Source organism: Phyllostomus hastatus, unplaced genomic scaffold (genome assembly GCF_019186645.2).
Source record: "Phyllostomus hastatus isolate PE091 unplaced genomic scaffold, TTU_PhHast_1.1 phas_scaffold_501, whole genome shotgun sequence".
In the NCBI taxonomy this organism is placed as follows: Eukaryota; Metazoa; Chordata; class Mammalia; order Chiroptera; family Phyllostomidae; genus Phyllostomus; species Phyllostomus hastatus.
The window spans coordinates 17,100,801-17,124,348 of NW_025334033.1; the positions used below are offsets into that span (position 1 = coordinate 17,100,801).

The 23,548-nt window shown below is 37.4% G+C and overlaps 1 protein-coding gene across 1 annotated transcript in view; it reads left to right on the top strand.

The window, feature by feature from the left end:
• The first annotated feature begins 319 nt into the window (after positions 1–319).
• The window catches only part of AP4E1 (adaptor related protein complex 4 subunit epsilon 1), a 57,765-nt gene continuing 34,536 nt past the window's right edge, over positions 320–23,548 (top strand). Inside the window, exons 1-8 of the mRNA XM_045823220.1 lie at positions 320–541; positions 2,298–2,369; positions 4,512–4,635; positions 9,398–9,471; positions 10,547–10,668; positions 13,114–13,273; positions 14,656–14,822; positions 17,504–17,577. Coding sequence (XP_045679176.1) covers positions 392–541; positions 2,298–2,369; positions 4,512–4,635; positions 9,398–9,471; positions 10,547–10,668; positions 13,114–13,273; positions 14,656–14,822; positions 17,504–17,577 — 943 coding nt within the window. The 5' untranslated portion in view covers positions 320–391. The remainder of the gene's footprint in view (positions 542–2,297; positions 2,370–4,511; positions 4,636–9,397; positions 9,472–10,546; positions 10,669–13,113; positions 13,274–14,655; positions 14,823–17,503; positions 17,578–23,548) is intronic.

Sequence of the window (23,548 nt, forward strand, 5' to 3'; positions counted from 1 at the left end):
GGGTCTCGGGCAGCGTGGAGGCGGCTAAATGTAAAGGAAACCTTGGAGAACGAAGTGTAAGTAGGACGGGTCCGAGTGGCTACAGGAGGACTGACTCAGAGCTACACCAGACCCAGGATACCACTGAAACCGGTCCTGTCCAGTCTGTCCTCCTATTCCTTCTCAGGTGGGACTCCCGGGCTAGCTGTTCGAGTAGCCTCTCCCACCACACGGACTCTCGCGCCCTCTTGCGGCCTCTGTCAAGAACTACACTGTGCTTGTCCACGCCCGACGCCAATAAAGATTTTTTCTTCAAACAAACAGGAAGTACATACGGAAGCCGGGCAGGCGGCAGGGCAGCGGCCGGGCATGAAGCCGGGCGGCGGCCAAAGCGTGGGTGCTGGTGGCGGCGATGAGCGACATAGTGGAGAAGACGCTGACGGCGCTGCCCGGACTCTTCCTGCAGAACCAGGGGGGTGGCGGGCCTGCGGCCGCCAGGGCATCCTTCTCCTCGCGCCTGGGTGGCCTCATCCGCGGCATCACCGCGCTCACGTCCAAGCACGTAAGTGCCTGCCAGGCGGGAGGTCTGGGATGCCCAGGGAGGCCCCTAGGCTGTGAGGCCCTGGTCCCGCAGCGAGCCTACAGGGCTGGCCCTACGGCGGTGGAGCTCGGGGACTGCGTGTGTGTTAGTCCATCTTTGCGTCTGTCTGGAAGCGTCACTTTCCTGCCCTGACAACTTGGGAGGCCAGGTTTCCACAGTTGGCCCTGACCCTGACCCTCATGATCTGCGGGCAGATCTCTTTAACTTTTGAACTTCCATTATTTCCTGAGCGTTGGAGTGGGAAAGTACCAATGCAAAGTTCATAGGTGGTTTTGAAGATTAGATGAGACCTCAAGCATGTGACAATACAAGCTCGATAGAAGTGTCAGCATTCACCTTCTACAAAGTTTCTCCGTACTCAGGTTCTTCTCCCTGAGTTCTTTCAACTGCTGAATGTCACACACGGGACCAGACCCTGCCCTTTGTACCTGTTGTTGAATATCTTCTGGAAGATGGAGTTTTTAGTTAGACCAGTGGGTAGGGCAAAGAAAAAACCATAATTCCTCCAAAATGTAAAATTTGCAGAATAAGTCATTGCCTCAGATGGGCTTTCAAAATGAGCAGTTGTTTCACGAGTTATGAAGTTCCCACACACTTTTGGTAGCTGCACAAGTTGCGTAAGATCCTGATTCAAAACTTCAAGGAACTGGTATCTTTGAAAGAGTCATGTCATAATTCAGAAGATATATATATAGGAGAGATTATGTGTTAGACACTAAGGAAACAAAAACATATTTTCTTTTCCCAAGGAATTGGTCATTCATCTTGGGCTTGAGACAGATATAAGCAATATGCAATCTAATAAGTGCCAGGAGAGGAGAAAAGACACAGAGAGAAGGTGCTCTAAGTGTTTAAAATGTTTTTTCAAAACAGGTAAGATGATGCTGTACTGGGGAGGGTCTGCTTCACTTTCAAAATTTATTATTTGTGAACTTAATATTGTTTGTCTTAATGTTTTGTCCTTTGCTAATTTTTATGAGATGATGAATGAAATTTAAAAAAAAAGTTTTGGTTCCAAATTGCAGTTTGAAACTGTATATAAGGTATCTATATGTGGCATTACTTTACCAGTAGTTCTGGATTAGCCTCCTACTGGACATCTGCTAATTCCATGTGTATGGTTTAACAATAGCGTTTTATTAGCCAAACATGAGGCTGATTTTCAAGTGCTTTTAAGGAGATAAAATACAATGCAGAGAGTAGAAGTGACCACCTTGGTGTATTTATTGTGCGTTAGACAGATGAGAGGTGAGGGAATGGATGTAAGGAATAAGGAGAAAAGGATAGGGAAGAAGAATATAGTGTAAGGGAGACACCAACTTCTGTTTCTGCCTTCTTACCCTATTTTACTATTCCATGAAGACTTTTTAATTTTAAGGGAAATGTGTGAGAACCTTACTGTGGGCCAGTATATGAGTATTTTCTTTTCTTTTTCCTCACCATTAATTTTTTAAAAAACATTTCCTACTGAAATGTCATTAAGGAGACAGTAACTGAGTGAAGAAAAGAAGAAGGTGAGTTAGACTGGAAACATTTATTCATTACAGGAATGATTCTGAGGATTGGAGAGATGCCTTTGGGCAGATTTTAGCAGATAATTTTTATAACTCTCCTTTAAAATAATGTTTCTTTTATTAAAATATTATAAATATTTTCCTTTTAAAAATATTGTTTTAAGAGAGTTTATTCATGCATTTAAATACTCTCACTTTTTCAGGAGGAAGAGAAATTAATCCAGCAAGAGCTGAGTAATCTGAAGGCGACCGTCTCTGCTCCCACAACTACACTGGTAAGTGTGCACAGTCAGTGCCAGCACGCTCGGGATTTCAGATCTGGTCCACTTGACTCCATAGTGACACCTAATTGGCCTCTCGCTAAAATCCAGTTTATCGTGTTCACAGTCAGTTATGGATGGCAGCAAGTCAGACATTAACTTGAGCCTTTTGTTGTTGACTGGTTGCACCGAGCAAGACTTGCTTGGCTGATGTCAACTTCGTGCCAACGTGATGATAATTACATAAATGTGGCAATGCTCCTGGGACCCCTAGTGCTGAGCTTACTGTCTTAGTGTTGTACACTGGGGAAAAGTGAGTATATATCATTCAAAATAATGTTTTCAGTCCTGGCCGGGTGGTTCAGTTAATCAGAGCATCATCCCATACACCAAAATGTTGAGGGTTGGAGCCCCACTCTCTCCGTATGGGGAGGCAGCCCATCTGTATTTCTCACTGACATCAATCTTTTTCTCTCCCCACCTTCCTCTCTCTCATAAATAAACATATCTTTAGGTGAGGATTTAAGAAAAAATGTTTTCAGACCCGAGTTGACATATTGTAGATCTCATTTTACTGTTATACATCTTGGAGAATGGGTTGACTAAGTAAAAAAAAAAAAAAAAAAAAAAGATTTCTTGCTGTAAAACCAAGTATATTGACCAGCAGCTAATCAGAATCCAGTTTTTAAAATTGGTTTCATAGAATTAGATTTTTCTGAACAACATTTCATTTCATCAACTTTTTAATGAGTGGCTGTGATATACAGATCATTTGTAGGACTGTTCCTATATGGTTAGATTAAGACCTAGGTTTTTTTTTCTTTCCTAACTTTAATGTGGTTTCACATAATGAAATTTTTCCAAGCAATATTTATTCAGCAGAGATTTAGTAAGTGCCTTCTGTAAGTCATTGTGAGAATGTTCTCCCTTCTCGTCTAATAAAAATACTGGGTGATCACTTTGCATGAGTACGTGCATGTACATGAACAACACTTGTACAGTCTGAGGGAATCTGTATATTTCCTCTCATGATCACGATGTTATGTGGTAGATGAAACTCAAAGCATAACTGATCTGATAGATCTATGTGTATGTATGTGTGTGTGTGTGTGTGTGTGTGTATAAAATTATTGTGCTTCATGGTACTTGATAGAAATGTTAAGCAGCCCTGGCCAATGTGGCTCAGTCGCTTGGAGCATTGTCCCATACACCGAAAGGTAGTGAGTTTCATTCCCAGTCCGGGCATATGCCTGGGTTTCAGGTTTGTTCCTGGTCAGGGAGCCTGTGAGAGGCAACCAGTTGATGTTTCTCTCTCTCTTCCCCCTTCCTCTCACTTCTAAATGAAGAAATGTCCTTGGGTAAGGGTAAAAAAATTAAGTTAACTTCAGCTATTTAAAAAAACAACATTAAGCAGAAATAGTTTACCTCTTTTTACTGTATTAAATTTCTGTTTTCTGTAATTGGCATCAATAAATATAATTTCTCTTATGGCCAGGCATAAACCTGGTGAGAACAGAACTGAGACAATTAGAAGTTAGGAAGGAAGATTTTATAGTTGTGGCCGTCCAACTCTGGACGTGCTTTACAGAGTAGTCTGTCCCTGTGGTGGTCACGAAGAGGTTGGATGAGTTTGTTGGAGAATTGTAAAGAGAATTCCTGCAATGGGGAATGTACTAAAAAAATAAGAGAATAGTAATGTATGTAATATAATTTTAAGTCCATAATGACTTTTGAAAAACTCTGAGATGTTAAAAAATCAGGGTTGATACTTAATGGTTTAAATGAACAATTTCACTCCTAGTGAAAAAGAGTGAAAAGAGAAGCCTTTTGAAGGAGGACTTCCAAGACCTTATTGTATCAACTTGCTTTCTCAGTACTTAGTAGTCTTGTCATGCTAATGAATTAACTTGTATTACTTTAAACACAAGTGACCTGAATTAAATCTTATTCCCCTAATATTTTTCTATGGCTTCTTTTTAAATGTGTGTGTGTGTGTGTGTGTGTGTGTGTGTGTACACACACACACACACACACACACATATATTTCCCCCCCCCATTCCAGGATTAAATGATTCTCCTGTTAAATGATTACAATGTAATAAAAAAAATTAGAACATTCCATGTATTTATACAGTTACTGGATATTTTGCTTTTCAGAAAATGATGAAGGAATGTATGGTGAGACTTATATATTGTGAAATGCTTGGATATGATGCTTCCTTTGGCTACATACATGCAATCAAGTTGGCACAACAAGGAAACCTTTTAGAGAAAAGAGTAGGTATGTACGTATTTAAAAATTAATATTGTCCTTAAAGTTCTAGCTACTATATAAAATGAATTATGGTGAGTATATAGTATGTTTTTTAGAACATTACCTTGTAGTTTCCAAAGCTTTAGAAAGGTAATAGTACTTTAAAAACTCAAAGATTATAAAAAAAGTCAGTTTTCCTGATTCATAGAGAAGGTTAAAGTTATAGAGAAGATTATAAATTGCCTGCCCTTGTGATGGTGGTTTGATGACTATATGTATTTGTCCAAATTCATTAAACTATACACCTAAAAATGGGTGAGCCCCACCTGGTGTGGCTTAGTTAAATGAGCATTGTGTTGACAAGTGGGGGATTGCTGGGTTGATTCCCAGTGTTGGAGTGTGCCTGGGCTATGGGTTCAGTTCCAGTTGGGCATGAGCAGTGTTTCTCTCTCACATTGATGTTCCTCTCCCTCTCTTTTTACCTCCCTTGCCCTCTCTCTAAAAATGAATAATAAAATCTTAAAAAAAAGAAAAATGGGCGAATTTTCTTGTGTGCAAATTGTATATACCTCAGTAAAGCTAATTTAAAAATGTCTGACCTCATCAATTTAATGATCAGAAAATGTTTATAGAATAAAACTGAAATTGATTTGAATAGTTTTAATACTCACTTGAGCATATGTTTATTGATTTTTAGAGAGACAGGAAGGGAGAGAGACAGAGATAGAGAAACGTGGTAGGTTGCTTCCCCTACGCACCCAGACTGGGGATCGAACCTGCAACCTTCTGGTGTATGTGACAACTCTCCATCCAGCTGAGCCACCTGGCTGGGGCTTGACTTGAGTAATTTTAAATATCCTGAACATAGTTTCACAAATGTTAGCTGTAAGAATTAGAAGCATCTTTTCAAAATTTTTGTCTCTATAATCAGCCTTTAGGGCTATTAGGAAAAATCCTTTCAAGGATTTAAATCTTTTACTTATATAGATTCAGCTTTAAATCAGAATCCCAAGACACTTCAGAATAATATAGGACTAGAACATGTTCCTTAGTGAAAGGAGTTGATAGTGCATGTTGTCAAGGACCAGCATTCTTCACAAGTTATATTGACGTGTGGTCAGATGATGGGGTGGGGGTGGGAGATGTCTTGATAAAGATTCTCAGACTACATGCGCACAATAGTTCACTTGTTGAACCTCACTCCACCCAAAATACTCTTCCAATTCTAGACTTGTTTTATTCTTCCCTCTAAGTAGAGTGTCCTCTGGCATCCTGTCCTCTGGCGTCCTCTCCCTTTCCATATTTCAAATCAAGTCTGAACTTGTCTGTGATCATTCAGGTGACTCTGATACCTTATGATACCTTATGGCGTATCATAAGGTATCTTACCATCTGATACCTTATGGTGTTGTCTTTTCATATATTAATGTTTTAGCTCCCAAACTAATTCTAAGATCCCTAAAGGCTGGAAATTTTGACATCACTAGATGGTCAGTAAATATTAGATGGTTGGTGGTATAGTTATTTTGTACACCTGTTTCTGTATTCTGCTTCTTTGAATTTCATTTTTTTTCATTTTCAATTTAATTTCCTTTTTAAAATATGTGAAGTGTTACATGGTTTAAAAGCTAAGACCTTTTTATTGGTATAATCAGAGAAGTCTCATGTTACATCTAGCCCCTCTAATCAGTCTGCCTCTTCCCCTGTAGCTAACTATTTTCATTAGTTTCTGATTAATCTGTCGTTTCTTTTAAAAAAAAGAAGCAAATGCATGGGTACGTGTACACACTCTTAAACAAAGGATGGCATACTATACAGAGTATTCTACACCTTATTTTGACATCTTCATACTTCAATTTTCATTGGGTGGATGGGCATATCATAGTTTTTTCAGCTAGGTACATATTGGTGGATATATGGGTTATTTATTTTTTTTCTCGGTAAATAATGTTGCAGTGAATAACCTTGTACATGTGTTATTTCATAATTATGGAGGCTAATCTTGAAGGAGACTGCACAGTAATTTTTATTGAGATTCATGATCTTTCCTGTGAGGGAACTTTGCCCGCAGAACACGCCGCTCCCCCCCCCCCCCGCCCCCCACCGCAGATGAGAATAAGTCTACCAAGAGATGACCTGCTGGGGAGGAAAGGTGGGTGTCTCTCAAAGGAGAAGAACCAGGAACCTGTTCCTCAATGTGCTTTTATTGGGTTTAATTTGCATGGGAATACAGGGTGTATACATAAAGCTCATTAGTCATTGTCAGACAGTAATGATCAAACAGTAGAGAACATTCAGAGAACTCTGAGGGCATATTCTGAGTCGGGGTCAGAGCTAAAGGGCCATAAAACTTTGGGGAGCAAACTCATTTCAAGCTGGGACCCTTATCAGAAAACTGAGGACATTCTTAGCAAAGCTGGTTTCACAGGATTTTATATATTCTTTCTTAGGCCTGATCACCCTGGGGAACCTGCCCTTTCCTGCCCAGGGCTGCACTGCCCTCTGTCCTTGTTTCAGGCTTAAGTAAGGCAGCCAAGAGATTAGGAGACCTTGCAGACAGGATGAGGACTCAGGTTGTGTCAAAGCTGAGGGGTGAGGGTCCATTGCCCCCTTTCTCCATAGCACCCCAAATCCTTCCCTGAGGGCCCCCTCATGACCAGGCCTGTCTTAGGTCATCCCTCCCTTGTGGAATTGTACCCACCATTGGCTAACCGGTCATACACTGGGGGCCAGGCAGAGTGAAGTAAAGTAGGCAGAGGCAGCGCCCCTGCCTGGGAGATAAGCTTTGTCTCCTTAGTGGTTTAGGGTCTCAAGGTCTCTTTACTCAGTCTTAGCCATGGGGGCTTACAGCTTCTGAAACCAGGCAGGGCAGTTCCCAACATTTCCCTAAGAAAATATAGGTGACTACAGAGACCTATACCTGCAGGTATCAGATGTTCTTTATGTGTGCTAATGAGTGGAGGTTGTTTTTTTATGATAGCATTTAAACCTTTTACATATCTTCCTTCTGGTACTATTATCTCATTAACTATCCTGAGATTACTAAGGCTAGTTTTGGTGTTTTCTCTAATGAAGAATGCCTTCTGATTTTTCATATTAGTATTGTTAAATAAATACATTTTGGTACCCATTAAGTCAGGCATTGTGTTAGGTTTTTATCTCGTGAGATAGTATTTCATTTTACAGAGGAGAAAACTGAGGCTAACAAAGGTCAAGTCACTTGTCCCAGGTCATAGAGCTAATGAATGGTGGAACCAGGATGTGAACCCAGGTTTCTTTGAGTCAAAGCCTGTGTCCTTATGCTACACCTCACTCTTAGTCATAGCAAATACACTGTATAATCATAGTTGTTATTCTTTGTTTTCCTGAAACCATTTTCTTTCTTTCTTTCTTTCTTTTTTTTGGTTGCAGAGTATTTTTTCCCCTGTTTCCTGATTGTCAAAAGAGGAATTTTTTTTGTAACAGATAGAATTAAGGTTTCATTGAGATGATCTTAGGATTAGTTTGTTGATATTGTACTTTGATATTGGTGACTAGGGTGTAAGTGATTGATAACTTAGCTGAACAGATGAGTTCTTAGCAACCAGATAAGACCTAACCTCTGCTTTAGTGCTCTCTAGGGTTTTTCTCATCTCTTTCTTGACCCTGGTTAGTTCTTTTTTCCCTTTCCTAATTGTGAGAGTAATAGCTCTTCTCCTCTGACCTTCCGTGAAGATGTTACAATAGGTCGCACTGTTACTTGGTTGTGAGAGCAGAAACTTTCTGCATTTTCCCCATGTTCCCTAATACGGACAGTGTGGATGCTGGGTAATGATGGGGATGGTTAACATTAAAGTCCCTAGTGAAAGAATTGAGGAGAATGAAAAACAATGAAGAAAGCCTCAGGTAGTCTGTATGAACAGACAGAACGGCCTAGGGGCTAGAACCAGGAACTGACTCCTGCTGGCTGGGTCTGAGCCCTGGCTCCACCATGCACTAGCTGTCCACCGTGGGCAGTTGCCCTTTTGGGGCTTCATTAGGGTTGTTGTGAGGATTAAATGAGGTGAGGCTTGTACTGTGCTTGACTCAGTAACTGTCTAACAAGTGTTGTCAATATGAAGGGTGGCAGGAAAATGACATGAAGCATCTGTATTCCATGTACTTGGCATTTATCTTAGTATTAATGTATTTCCTCAGTCCTAAGATGTACTTTTTTGTGTTTTAATATTGCTGAAATAACAATGCTTATTTGAATTGCTCAGTGAATACATTTAATGGAGTAGACAGTTTTTTTCAACGACTGTTATTCATTCAACAGTACATTGAGAAAATAAGGTATCATTAATACATGATTTACACCATATGGCTTGGTTTTAGGTGGTAGCTCACTCAAAACCACAACTAGCCGGTAACTCACTATTACTTATAGCAGCTGTTAGTTTTTAAGTAATTCTGTGTTTGCCTGTAGGATAGAAAAGATTTTCATTGATTGTGTAGAGATTTGCATAGAACACAGAAGGCATATATACTTAATGTCATTTTTAACTTTAAATGGGTACACATAGCCTCTTTTCCGTTTTAGGTACATTCCGTAAAATGTAAATTCTGGAAGATTTCAGGATGAAGAGCACCTGAAATCTTCCTTAATAAAGGTTTTGAATTTCATATTTTGCAGTTTCATGTTTTGTAGTTGATGTTTCATATTTACCTACAACTAGTATCTTTAATACCTAAATGTTGGAATATATTATTGCTTTGTGTAACTTCTTGAGAAACGTTATAATGAGACTTTCCCCCTTAAATTTTATAGGTTACTTGGCAGTTTCTTTATTTCTACATGAAAGTCATGAACTGTTGCTTCTCCTTGTGAATACAGTTGTAAAGGTACTGTATTGTATGTTGGCTATCATGAAATCTTAAATTACTTATGTAGGCATCTGACATTTTCCCCAGTCATATTGAAATAGATATTTTTGGAAGAGGCTATTATTACAGAATAGGCTTAGAAAGATCTTTTAGATCAGTTTCTGTAGCTGTAAAATGGGGCTGATAATAGAACTTAACCAACTTGTGAGGGTCAGATGAAACACTGTGTAAAGTAGTAGTTACTATTGCTGCTCTTACTGTTTCATTTGAAAAAGCAGCGCTGGACTTAGAACTCAGGTCTCCGGACTCTTAGGTCAGTGTATTTCCACGCTGTTGTCTCTTTCTCTAGGATCTGTTCTAAAGGGATATTGCTATAAACTGAATAATTTCAGTGTTTTAAGTTCTAAAACTCATTTTAAAGGAGACTAGAGTATAATTGGACAACTGGAATGTACAGATATTAAAAACACAATTTAATCCATACAGTATTTTTTCTGTTAAATTTTTAATCAAAGTTGGTAATGAAGTATAATTGAACTGTTGAGCTTTTTCATGTTTATCTGGTGTCAGTCATTTGGGGGGTGTGTGTGTGTGTGTGTGTAGTACTTCCTGAATTTTAAGTCATATACTTTTTAAGGTTACTAGTAGCTTTAATTTTTCCAGAGTTTCAAAAACACATTTTTAGCTCCTATTAGAATGATTTATAAATTTGTACATGTGTAAGTGTGTATGAATGCATGCATTTATTGTATGTATTTGAGGATTACTTCCTTTTAAACTTCAATACATAATATTGATTAACAGGAAAAATTCATAAAATTGGTTTGTTATTTGTTTAGAAAAGTTTTAGAAGTTGTTATACAGGAGACTACTTTGCCCAGTGTCAGAACAGAAATACAATTTCCTTTTGGATCAGTTGATTTCTGGCTGTGTGTATCTGTTGACTCTGTTAAGGCAAATGAAACAGGGATACTCCTATAAAATAAAGTTAGTAGAAAACTGTTAAGTATGTGGGACCATTGCAGTGTTGAGCTCGCTACCCCTGATTTTGAAATTCACACTGAATATTCCCTTTGCTTTATAATTATGTCAGGACTTGCAGAGCACTAACCTGGTAGAAGTATGTATGGCACTTACTATTGTAAGCCAGATTTTCCCTCGAGAAATGATTCCAGCTGTTCTTCCATTAATAGAAGATAAACTTCAACATTCTAAGTAAGTAAATTCTTTTTGGATAGGCGTATATACTGTATATTTCAAAACAAACATTTATACACAAAAATTGATTATAACTAAATGCTACCAAGATAGGGAATAATCTTTGTCAGATAAAATGCAAAAATCTCAGATAACACTGTCCTTATTTTTACGTGGGTTTAGAAGAATAATAGGCAGCTTTCTAAAGTGAAACGGAGGGACAGTGAGGAGACCAGTGTCAGGAAGCCATCCTTGGCTCTCCTGCTACTCCTGCCGCTGACCAGTCGTGGTGCTGGTTTTCCCGGGGCTGTCTGGGGCTGTGATTCTCACAAAGTGTTTTGAGAACAAAGTGAAATAATGGAAAACATTTGGGAAATAATTCAAGTGTCATGAATGCACAGATCTTCACTGTATTGGCGATACTTTTTTATTAAAACTGCAACATTCAAATTCTGTTTTAGAATATATCCTAATAAACCTTAACTTGTAGTATTTTGATAATCTTATTTTATAAGGTTCCTTAACTCCTTAATGCTTGGCTTATTTTTTCACCGCACTTGAATTATTTTGTTGTTGAACACACCGCTTAACTTTGTAACCTTTAAAGCTCAGACTTACTTCAGTGTTTTGTTATATCACGTCTGAATTTTGAACAAATGATGGGTATTGATAATTAATTATTGGAGATAAAATAATAGCTTTTCTTAGATAATTATAGATTGATCTGATCATAGCAGAGCATATTTTTATATGAAATTTCCATACCACCATTCTTTTGTGGTAATCATACTTGCTGACTCTGTATGAAATTCTTCTGAGAATTGACTTTTTTTCCTTACTGCTTCCCATTTAACCCTTTCAATTTTTTTCTCATTGCTTTCCATCTACTCTAATTTCAAATCTTAGACTCTACTATTTTCTGCAAGTTACAGTTTTGAAGGTCTGTTTCCACAGTTAAGGCTATCTTTAATTCCATGTAATGGAGTGAAGGGCCAAAGAATATGGGACAGTGTTACAGGTACAGGGGTTGGACTTGACTTTGAATTTCTGGCTGTATTTCAGCGTGCCAGACGTAGAGCCCAGACAGTGCTCTTGACAGCATGTGTCAGTGCCACCACTGAGGTACAGGCTGCGCATTCCTGAGCCTGTTCAGAGTTTGTTTTTCCTGGCCTCATTTGCCTGTTCTGTCCCAGAACTAATACTGGTTAATACCCAAGAGCTGTACATTAGGATGTCCTTTACAGTCACCATAGTACTAATACCAATGGCAAATTTGTTGCTAATCCTTTCTAATACTTTTCTACCATGGTATAGTTTGCCTAGAAGATAGTAAGTTGCTTGTTGTGGAATTTAGCAGAAGCTATAGAACCATTTGTTAGGAATCTTATGAAAGATATCCTTAAGTAGAACTCAGAGGGTGGCATTGAATAATCTGAATTTTGATATTATATGATTTTAAGTAACAGCAATACATAAAAGTAAAAGTAAATACTTTTGTGACATTTGCTGCTGCTGTGAGCAATGTCAACATAGTCTGAATATGAGTTATATAGAAAGGGCATGAGAGAGAATACTAAGGAATATATATTCTTGGAAACTACATTATGAACATAGATAGGCTAGGAACTCTATTTTTATGTCTTGTATGCTAGGCATGATCTGCGCTTTTACTCTTAATTGTAATGAGGTTTTTGAAACAAGAGCTGGGCAAGGAGAGGAGTAATGTTGTTAACTGTGAATCCTCTGCTTCTCTGCCCCCTTAAAATATTTGGAGGATGCTACCCCTGGCTGGCGTAGCTCAGTGGATTGAGCGTGGGCTGCGAACTAAAGTGTTGCAGGTTCGATTCCCAGTCAGGGCACATGGCTGGGTTGCAGGCTACGGCCCCCAGCAACCACACATTGATGTTTCTCTCTCTTTCTCCCTCCCTTCCCTTTCTAAAAAATAAATAAATAAAATCTTTAAAAAATATTTGGAGGATGCGTGTTCATGATATAAAAAATATATATAAAATTCTAGAATGTTAAAGAGACTTTTAACATTAATAAAAAAACTATTTAATATTACTAGCTGTAATTACCCTTTACTGATTTAAACTTACTATTGATTCTTTTCCCAATTGCGGGAGATACGGCTTTCAAAAATGGGATTAGGGAATTAAGGAACTTATTTATTTTTCTTGTTCTGGTTTCAAAAGTAATGTATGCTTGTTAACAAAAAATTCTATAACTAGATAAATATATAACATGGGCAGTTAAAGTCTTTTGACATCTTACCTCCTAGAGATACCACTTTTTATAATTTGGTGGATTAGAATAGAGAAATTAATAATAAATGTATAATTTTTTCTTTTTAGATCAAGGTAATAGCTGATATATTGAAATCATTTGACCCATACATAATTTGTTCAAATTAAATGCCTGACAATTCACATGGTTTGTTTAGATTTCACTTTTTATCTTTAGGGAGATAATACGAAGAAAAGCTGTTCTGGCTTTATACAAATTCCATCTGATTGCTCCTAATCAAGTACAACACATCCACATCAAGTTTCGGAAGGCGCTTTGTGACAGAGACGTTGGGGTCATGGCTGCTTCCCTGCACATATACCATAGGATGATTAAGGTAAGTGGGACATTTCAGCAGGTACTGAATAGTTGTCGGACAACTACTCATGGAATATAATTTTGGAATTTAAAAACCTGAGATTTTTCAGTCAAATGCTTAACATTTTAAGTTTTTATTACTGACTTATAAATAGTAATTTTTGGAAGTTGTTGATAACATGATAAACATGAGTTGTAGGCACATGACAGAATTAGTCTTTTTTTTTAATGCCTAAAATTTATTCATGTTACTCAAGAAACATAGAAAAAATGGTAGGTAGGAAGGAGATTGATATTTACAGATTTTGGTTTTTCATGCAGTAATTGTCTTTCTAACAGCCTCATAGGATGATGCATAACCTCTGGTAGAAATGAGGAGAGCCCTTAGGGGTTACGTAAGGTATGGACTACAGTGTCGATGCCATACACTGATACTGTGTTAGAAAAGCTACGAGGGTTAATGGTGTAGTAAAAAAAAATTTCTAAATGGAGACATGGGTTTATACTAAATCAACCCCAGTGTATTGCCTGAAACCCTTTTTATCAAAGTACATATTTGTGAGAAATCTCATGAGTACCTCATAATGAAATGGAATATGCTGTTGAATTCAATTTAAAATTATAGAACTAAAGTTACCTTCACTTTTATGCATTGTGTTCCAGAATAGTATGATACAAATGGATATTTGATATTAAATTCTATTTTTTCTCTAATATTTACTAAACTTTGAAAGAGCTATTATTTCCTTTCTAAAAATTTGTCCTTGATCTGTTGCATAATAAGAATTACAATGATGAATCTTCATTTTGAGGAATGTGTATTTAATTTCCCCAGTCCAAGAGATTAGTGAGATAATCGAGGTGCACTCACTCATTCAGAAACACAAACATATTTAAATATTTTAGGGTAAATCAGTTTTTAGTAGACAGATTCAGTGATTTTGGAGGGTTTAAATGTTTGAGTAGTCCTGGGTGTGTTCTGTGCTCTTCCACCCAGAACAAACTTAGATCATTTACATGAGAGGCCTTTTGCAAACAAAGTCTAGAGATTGCAAACAGGCCTAAACTTGCAAAACTAAAGATATTACAGCCCTTTTTCAGTATACCAGTTCCCTTTACTTTTTGATTTAATTACTGGTATTGACTATTAAAGGTTCTATATAAGATGTAATTATAAGAATTTTTGAAATGCGATTATACTGTGTGTGGGAACAAGTAGGGAATGGTGGATGATTCAGCTTTGGATGTAGTAGCCAGAGCAGTTTCATCATGGAAGAGACTTCTGAGTTGATGTGTATTAAGTTAGATTTTATATGGCAACCAACTCTATTTTATATGTATTAAGACATGATTTTTAACACAAAAATTTTTTTGTTTTTTGTTTCATTTTTTTGAACGTAGGAGAATTCATCTGGATATAAAGACTTGACTGGGAGTTTTGTAACAATTTTGAAGCAAGTGGTTGGAGGAAAGCTCCCAGTAGATTTCAATTACCACAGCGTCCCAGCTCCCTGGTTACAAATTCAGCTCCTGAGAATTCTAGGACTTCTAGGGAAAGATGATCAAAGGTAAACTAAGTAAGTGTGATAGCCTTAGTTTGTAGTCACCTGGAGGTTTTAAGATAAGCCAGATTCTCCCAGTGTGTAATTGGCTTCATAGTGATAAATAAACCACTTTATATAAACAACTTTATAAGAAGTCTATAAAAAAAAAGTAGATAGATTCAGGTTTTTGGGATAATCCTGGCTCTCTGCTTATCTAAATCCTACTCACAGTGAAATGTCCCTCTGAAGCTTTATATTTTCTGCAAAGCTTTCTTAGTCATTCTAGTTGAGGTGTTGGGAAACTTTTTCTGTCAAGGGCCAGATAATAAATATTTAGGCTTTGTGAGCTATGTGTTGTCTGCTGCAGCCTTTCAGCTCTACTGTTGTATAACTCAAAAACAGCCATAGACAGTACATAAGTAAATGAGCACAACTAATAGAGAAAAACTTTTTATGGACGTTAGAACTTGAATCTCATATAGTTTTTGTGTTGTGAAATGTTATTTTGATTTCCCCCCCAACCATTTAAAAATGTAAAAGCCATTCATAACCAGCAACCAAACAAAAATAATCAGCTGGATGAGGCCTTCAAACTATAGCTTACTGAGTTTTGCTCTAGTTGGATGTGAACGCTTTACCTTCTTCATTCATTTGTCTGAATTACTCTTTCAGCCAATAATTTATATTAAACTTTTTATGGGCATCTTTCCAATTATATATACATACACATACATCCTTATAGTACAGTAGCTTTTTATTTTGCCTGTAGATTTTCAAACTTATAGGAGAGTTCTAAGAATAGTACAAGGAGCTCTCTTTTGCCTTTTACTAGACTCATTAATTATTTGCATTTGCTCATTCTCTGTATATGCATGTGTGCACGCATTATTTTTATTTTTAACTTTTTTCTGAATTGTTTGATAGTAAGTCCAGCTAGTGCCCTGGAGAGCAAGGAGCATGGCTTGAGGCTTTGAATTATTTGTTTTAACAAAATATTTGCTCACCATTGTTCTGACTTTATGTGATATGGTTCCCTTTTATGCAGTAGGATTCATCTATTCCATATAGATGACATATTCTATTACATATTCTAATTCTTAGCCTAGCTTTATGAAGGGATTGGCCTCTAGGCTATTGCTCCTAGTGATTTCTTGTCAGTGTCATGCCAGCATCTGTTTGCCCATGAGCTCCTGATAAATGCTGGCTGGGTTATAGCACTTTTGGTATGGCTATTTACATTCTTCTGTGTTTATGAACCTCAACCCCTGATTAAAACCTATGGTGCAAACCTGGATGTCATGGAGAAGACACACACACATTAGAAATGTTTGTCCTAATTATATTTTACTTTATGTAATTCATGCTATCTTATTGTGGAGCTCTAGTTGGAGTTCACTGGAATTCTCGTTTAAAACCACAAATTTCATAGTAATGTATCCAGACCTTACTGGTCTCAAAATATTTAATGCCATCATATGTTGTCAGAAAGTGAAGTAACTTTTTTTTTAATCCTCTCCTGAGGATATGTTTATTGATCTTTAGAGAGAGAGGAAGTGAAGTAAGTTTGAGGCTTTTAGTGAATTTACTAAATGCACTAACTTATTATCTTCCTTCCTTCTTTCATGGGTGAATTTGGAGAATACATGCAACGGTGACAAGAGAGTGCTTACCTTCAAGTTAAGCAGCTGTCAGTCTGTTTCATGTCTGGAAACTTCTGTGACTGTTTGGTTCCTCAGTTTATTGTGTTCATTAGATTCCACATATAAGTGAGATCATGTGGTACTTGCCTTTCACTGACTGGCTTAATTCACTCAGCATAATATTCTCTACCTCTATCCATGTTGTTGCAAACTGTAAAAGTTTCTCCCTATTCACTGCTGTGTAGTATTTCATTGTTAATTTTATCTTTTTGCTTGTTTGCTTTACAGTTTACTTTCTGTGTAAGACTACTGTGTGTATTCTATGTTGAGGCAGTTTTTATTTCTGTTTTTTTTTTTTTAATTTGTAAAACATACAAAAATACCAGCTGAAAAGCCATAGTTTTCATGTTGTCATCTTGGAGGGGACTTTTCTAGGCAGGAGGACGAGTGCTACAACTCTGTAAAGCACTGCATTTTCTTACAGTATCCACCTCAACCCAGTTACTGTTACCGTAATCAGTGATCATAAAGACATAGGAATGGTATTTTCTTATATTTCACATGTTTAACATAAATGAAAGATAAAATTTCCTTTCTGAAGAACTCAGTGTTATTCATAGAGTAGTATTTGAATACTTAAAAACTTTACAAAATTATGTGGTTTAAATACAGATAATGTACTGTCTGGAATAATCTGGGTATGTGAGGTATTACTGTAGTAATTTGAAACAGGTAGAAATATTTTATTAAAAAGAAAATTATAAAAGATAGTGTGTTCAGTTGAATAAAAACCTGATTTGTAAATTAGGTGCAGGTTGAGGGAAGAGTTGATTGACTTACGTTTCTCTTCATTGACTAGTGAACTTTGATAAAGCAGGAAGTTAAACTCATGAAAAAGAGCAAATAGAATCTTTAAGAAGTGAAATTCCCATAGCTTCATAAAATGAAATTTTTTCACTCCTTTTCTGTAGATCCTCAGTTTTAAGGAGAGAGAAGTTTGAAAAACTATGTTTTATTGGGTTATAATACTATAATTCTACTGCAAATAAAATATCTTTTAAACAGGACAAGTGAATTAATGTATGATGTTCTTGATGAATCCTTACGAAGAGCCGAGTTAAATCACAATGTCACATATGGTAGGTAATGTGTAAATACTACTCTAATGACTAACAGTATTTTTCAGTAGTGTAGCTGAATCTGTGTTAGAATACTACATATTCCAATAGAATTTTATATGTCAATTTTTAAGGTGATTCTTTGGGTTATTATTTTTCAGTGGAAGCATTGAGTAACTAATAGAAATAATTTGAAATTATGGCATTCTTTTAAGTATTGACCTAATTTCATTATTATATTTGCCTCTCTTTTAACACTTTATTTTTAAGATGAATAATCTCTTTATTGAAAATATTTATCAACTTAGTAGACATGTTCCATACTTAATAAGACAGTTCTTAAATACATCAATTAGTCAACTAGTTGTCAAATATTTCTTAGCTTTCTATTATTTGTTGGGTCCTGTGCAAGATACTTGGAATACAGCTGTGAATAAAACAGTGTTATCATTGAGCTTGTAGACTAGATAAATGCCAAGGTCCAGGTGCTGTAAAAGTTATAAAGCAGAATTATAGGGTCCTTTGGGAGAATATAGCAGCTAGTCTTAGGTGAGACTAAGTCTTAGTCTTAATAGTCTTAGTCTTAATAGTCTTAGGTGAGGGGGAGAACAAGGAAGGTGTTTATGAAAAAGTGATATTTAAGAACACAATTGAAGGTTGAGTATTATATAGATAAGGATATATAGGATATATATGTGGATAATAGCATACTATTTTTCGAAGAGACAGGTCTTTATATATAATTTTATATAATTTTAAAAAGTAATTTGGTGATAGGAGACAAGAATAAATTGGGGGCGGAGAGTGGAGAACTCAGAAAAGTAACCAAAAATACTTCCAATCTAATAGCCAGAGGGAGGAACGATTAGCTCTTTATCGATCAGTCTGAGAAAGCTCTGTGAAGAAATTGGGATATTTGGAGATACTTACAAGATAGAAGTAAAACAGTGTGAGTTTTACATGTGGTGGAGAAGAGTGGTAGAAGAGGCATTGACAGAGATAACTCAAATAAGTCATTTCTTAATCTGATGAAGTACTGTGAAGAGCATTACTGGTTCTTTTAGACAATGGTAAACTGCAGATCTTTAAGAGCAATGGTTGTAGAAATGTAGGGTAGCAGGCAGAAATTGAACTAGTTTAATTGTAATAAAAGTGCTTGACAAAGATGGAGTAGGAGGTAGGAGGAAGGGTTACACGCATAAGAATAGTACACAAAAAATAATATAAATGGTAGTGAATTGGGTTAGTAAATTTAAAAGGATAGATTTATATTTTGCATGTGTAAGTGGTGAATAAAGGCAGTAAGAGTGGTTTATTCATTTGTCTAGCCAGTGTTTATTGAATTCCTACAAAACAAAACCTTGGTTTGTAAACTAGGTACAACTAGAGGAAAGAGTTGATTGACATATTCTTCCATGCTGAGTGTGGGAGGTTAAAGGAGGAATAAGGTAGACACAGCCCCTGCCCTTACGAGTCTATAGTATAAGAAGAGTTGATTTTGTGTAGGATCCTGCTATGTAATGAGAAGAGTAAGGGGCCAGAGATGAGGAGGACCCTTTCTGAGGCAGGCGGTTTGGCTAGGAGCTGTCGGAAGGTCCAGAGAAGTGTCAGAGTTTTGGTAGGCAGCTAAAGTAAGTTAAAAGTTTTGTTTGAGGTATAATCAGTGTCTAGGTATAATCAGTGTCTGAGGTATAATCAGTTTGAAAGACTCTTGAGGACTTCTGTTTAAAATTAGTTAAGAATCCTGTTTTTCTTGCAGAAAGTTTTTTTTCTTTTCTTTTGGTAACTGCATTTCAGCTTTAATTTTTTTATTTTTTTGAATAGGTAATATATGCACATGGTTCAAAATTCAAAAGGTACAAAAGGGTATACAGTGAACAGTAAGTGTCCCTTTGATCCTTATCCCCCACCACCCAGTTCCCCTTTCTGGAGATGGCCACTGTTACCTGTTCCTTTTGACTAGGAGAATACTGTATACCTGATGAAATATTTTCCCCCAGGACACCTTCTCTTGCTCAGATTGCTGGCATCAGTCTGAGTGCTGTCAGCACCCACAGTTTGTTTCGTTGTAGGCTCTCAGTCCAGTGTTTCACTCTGCCACAGAAACCTGACCATTTCTATTGTTTTGTTTCCTTTATTCATCTTTCCATCATTATTGTTTTTATCCCATATTTGTATTGATATAATTTGTAGGTAACATTGATTTTATCAGTGGTAGAGTATTCTCTAGTAACCCGTAAATAAATACTTTATTACTTATGGATGTGAATTTTAAATTATTAACTTGATAAGGGAAGGGACTGTGTCTGTCTTATTCGCCAGCATATCCCAGTATCTGGCACTGGGTTAATCAATGAGTAATATGTCTTAATTGAATGGAAGGAAGAGAAAGTTATTTTACTTCTATTAGTTATCTATGTGATTGAGTTTTAGTCTTAATACTTCCTAAACTGTATTTTTATGAAAGTTCCATTATTATAACTTTCTTGTCAAACCAAGAAATAAATCACATCAAAGACATTTATTGAGTATTTGCTATGTGCCAGGCATTGTATAAAGAGATGTAGAGAATATGAAGAAGTATAAAATGTAGTTTTTGGCTTTAAGGAATTTATAATGTGGAAGAGATAACTTAATTACGAAAGCATAATACCAGTATAAGGCAGAACGCCAAGTGGTGGTACAGGAAGTAAGTATGGCAGGAATTCTGAGGTGGTAGTGATCACTGTGATTTATTGATGTAATAGACTCTGTAAGATGGGTAGGATTTGGATGGCCAGAAGGGAGGTTGAGGGGAGTTCTACGAAGAGGCAGCATGAGAAAAGGTGCGGAAGTGGAGATGTTTAGAACGCTTTCAGAGAACATTGACTCACTAGCCTGAGGGGACCATTCATGGTGAGAGCTTTAGAAAGGCCGTGATATGGATGGAGGCCTTTGCATGGCAGCCAGAAGAGTTTGGACTTCATACTGTATAAATCTGGAGGTGTGAGAAATTTTTTTGTCAGGGTACTGAGAAGATGAGAATGACATTTTTAGTAAACTAGTAAATTGGGAGAATTATATAAAATGGAATACGAGGGACAGAACCATCAGAACTAGATAGAAGTACCTTTCCCTCTTTTTCATACTAAGTATTCCTAAAAACCCTGGACATTAAATGTAAAATAAACACAAGAGTCTAAAAGGTAGAGAAATGAAAGTAGGCTGGTTAGGGACACAAGGCACAACACCACAGTGAGTACCCTGGGCTTTTTTCTTGCCTCACATTCCCCAAAATGGGTACTGGAGAGTCAGCAACCTGGAAATGCCAACAGGTGCAGACAAAACAACCCAAGAAGAAAAGAGCAAGAACAAACTAGCAAGATAGAAAACGTTTAGAACAGCCCCTCTATTCCAGCCAAGCACCATACAGAAAAAACTATGGAACTACCCACTGTAGCAAAGGCTTAGTGGAGAGCCTAGATTTCCACCCTCACCAGGTGTATACCAGGCCCCACCCAACCCTCCCAGTGGGCTGGTGTCAGAGAAGCCCAAGAGGGGAGCAGGAGTTTCATCCCTGCCATGTGTTAACAGGGGCGCCCTCTCTTGCCCTGTCAGTAGAGATGATGTGGGAAGCCTGTATTTCATAGTATCAGGGAGCAGATAGTGACAAAGTACCCCTCCCCCTCTTTGCTGAGTAGTTAAAGAGGAAGCTAGTGGAGAGTCAGGGCTTTCATCAGTGCTCAGGCATGGTAAGGCCACCCGCTCAGTGTCAACGGGGGCAACACAGGGAGCAGTAATGAGGCAGGCACTCCTCCCTCTCCCAGGCGAGACAGTGTCAGCAGATCCTTGCATCTCCCACCCTTGAGAAGCCAGGATTCCCTCCTGTCAAAGTGTCAAAGTGGGCAGAGGGAGCAGAGACCCTGGACTTGCACCCCTGTTAGGTGGTGCCTCCATCTCTCTGCCAGAGTGCTGTCAGTAGATAGAGACATAACTTATTTAAAATTGAAGTCTGAAGGATAAGATGGCAGTAGAACTTCTTTGTGCATATTCCAACCCAAAATATTTATGATAAATCCATGGTGTCACAGATGTTAGAATGTTACTAAATTTTAAATTTGGGAATTTTTTCTTGATTATATTTTAGTGAGGACCTGGGTTGCTCTGGAAGAGTAAATAAAGTTCTGTGTTATGTTTTTATGTTTAGAAAGCCTCAGAAGTACTTTTCGTTTAACCACTGTGGAGGGAGGTCAGCAGAATGCTGCTATTTTATTCATGGACTTACATTCAGACTTTTGCAGAGTTGGAGAATAAAGGGACTTAGTTCTAGATGTAAAAATAATTTAGAAACCTAATAAATTCATTTTCAGCTAATTTACACCTAAGTTGACTAGTAAGGACAGTTTTTAACCTATTAATTTTTACCTAGAATAGCTTTCCAGAAATCTTACGATAATGTATATATAAAAGTTTAGATTTTAGAAGAGTAATGAGAAGTTTTTTATAGTAAAACAATTTGATAGCAAGAGAATTCTGAATGACAGGAACACATAAAGGCAAATATATCAGTTGTGGTAGAAAATGGAACATCATAATTTTAAGTCTTGCTTAGGATTGTCACATTAGTTTAGGGTTTGGTAAACTTTTTTTGAAAAGGGGTTCAGATAGTAAATATTTTAGGCTTTGTAAGTCACATAAGTTTCTGTCACAGATTTTCCTTTGTGTTTTTGTTTGTTTTGTTTTGTCTTTACAACCTGTGAAAAAATGTAATTATACACCTGAAAGTAATATAATATGTCAATTATATCTCAATTTAAAAATGTAAAACCCATTCTCAGTTTACAGGCTTGCAAAAATAGACTGAGGGCTGGATTTAGTGGTAGTTTGCCCACTCCTGCCTTCGTTGATAATTGATTAGTTAAGACTCTCTTTGTTTAGTTCATAAAGTTGTAAAGTCAACTTTTTTTATAGAACAGAGTAAAGACATTTTATAGCACAATATCTGAATATACAAAGTGTCTTTTTAGGTTCAGTTAACTTACTTTGTATGTTTTCCTTTAATTAAAGTCAGTTCCCTTCTTTTTAAAAAATGTATTTAGTAATTTGAGAGAGAGAGAGAGAGAGAGAGAGAGAGAGAGAGAAACATCAATGTGTTCCACTCATCTATGCATTCATTGGTTGACTGGGTGGTTAAACCCACAACTTTGGCTATCTGGACAATGCTCTAACCAGCTGTGCTACTGAGCCAGGGCGCAGTTCCCTTCTTCTTTTTGTTTCTTGTGATTTTGTTTTTATTGGGATGTAGGTGGTGGGTCACTATGGGTGGCTATACCCCACCAGGGTACCACTGTCTGTTCTGATCTTCCTGGGAGAGTTTTGGAGCTTTTTCTTTTTCTTGGAGCTGCTGCTTTTGCTTCCGTCAGCATCTTCTGGTCTACTGCTGAGTTCTTCCTCCTCAAAGAGAATTTCCTCTTTTCCTTGGGGACACTCTTGTTTCCTGCTTCCTGAGGGTCACTAACAGGTTCCTCTTTGGGGAAAGATTTCCACTGCCAGTTGTCTCCACAAAATCACTGCTAGCCAGCTCCTCCTTGGAAAAAGATTTCTTTTCTTGGGGTTTGGATAGAGAGACAGCTGGGTCTTCCATTCTGTTCTCCTAAGGAGCCTTCTGGAGCTTTTTCTTTTTCTTATTTTGGTTTTCACTTGTCTCCTGACACTCCTGTGGTGTACTACTGTTTTCTGAAGATGTGAGGGCAGTTGCAGCCAGCCACTCCTTTTCCTTCAGGTGTTTCTTGTACTGTTTCTCTAGCTTCCTGGTAATTCAGCACCCGCCGCCTCTGCCTGAACCGTTGCCTCCTTCATGACCTCCAGATTCTGTCACGGAATCTCTCCAGTCTCATAGAAGAATAGCTGCTCTTACACTTGTTCTTGAAGCTCCTCCCCAAATGCACTTGTGGGTGTCTCAGAGAAGCAATCAGTTTGTGAGGCAGTACTGCATTTATTTGTCAGGTGTCCG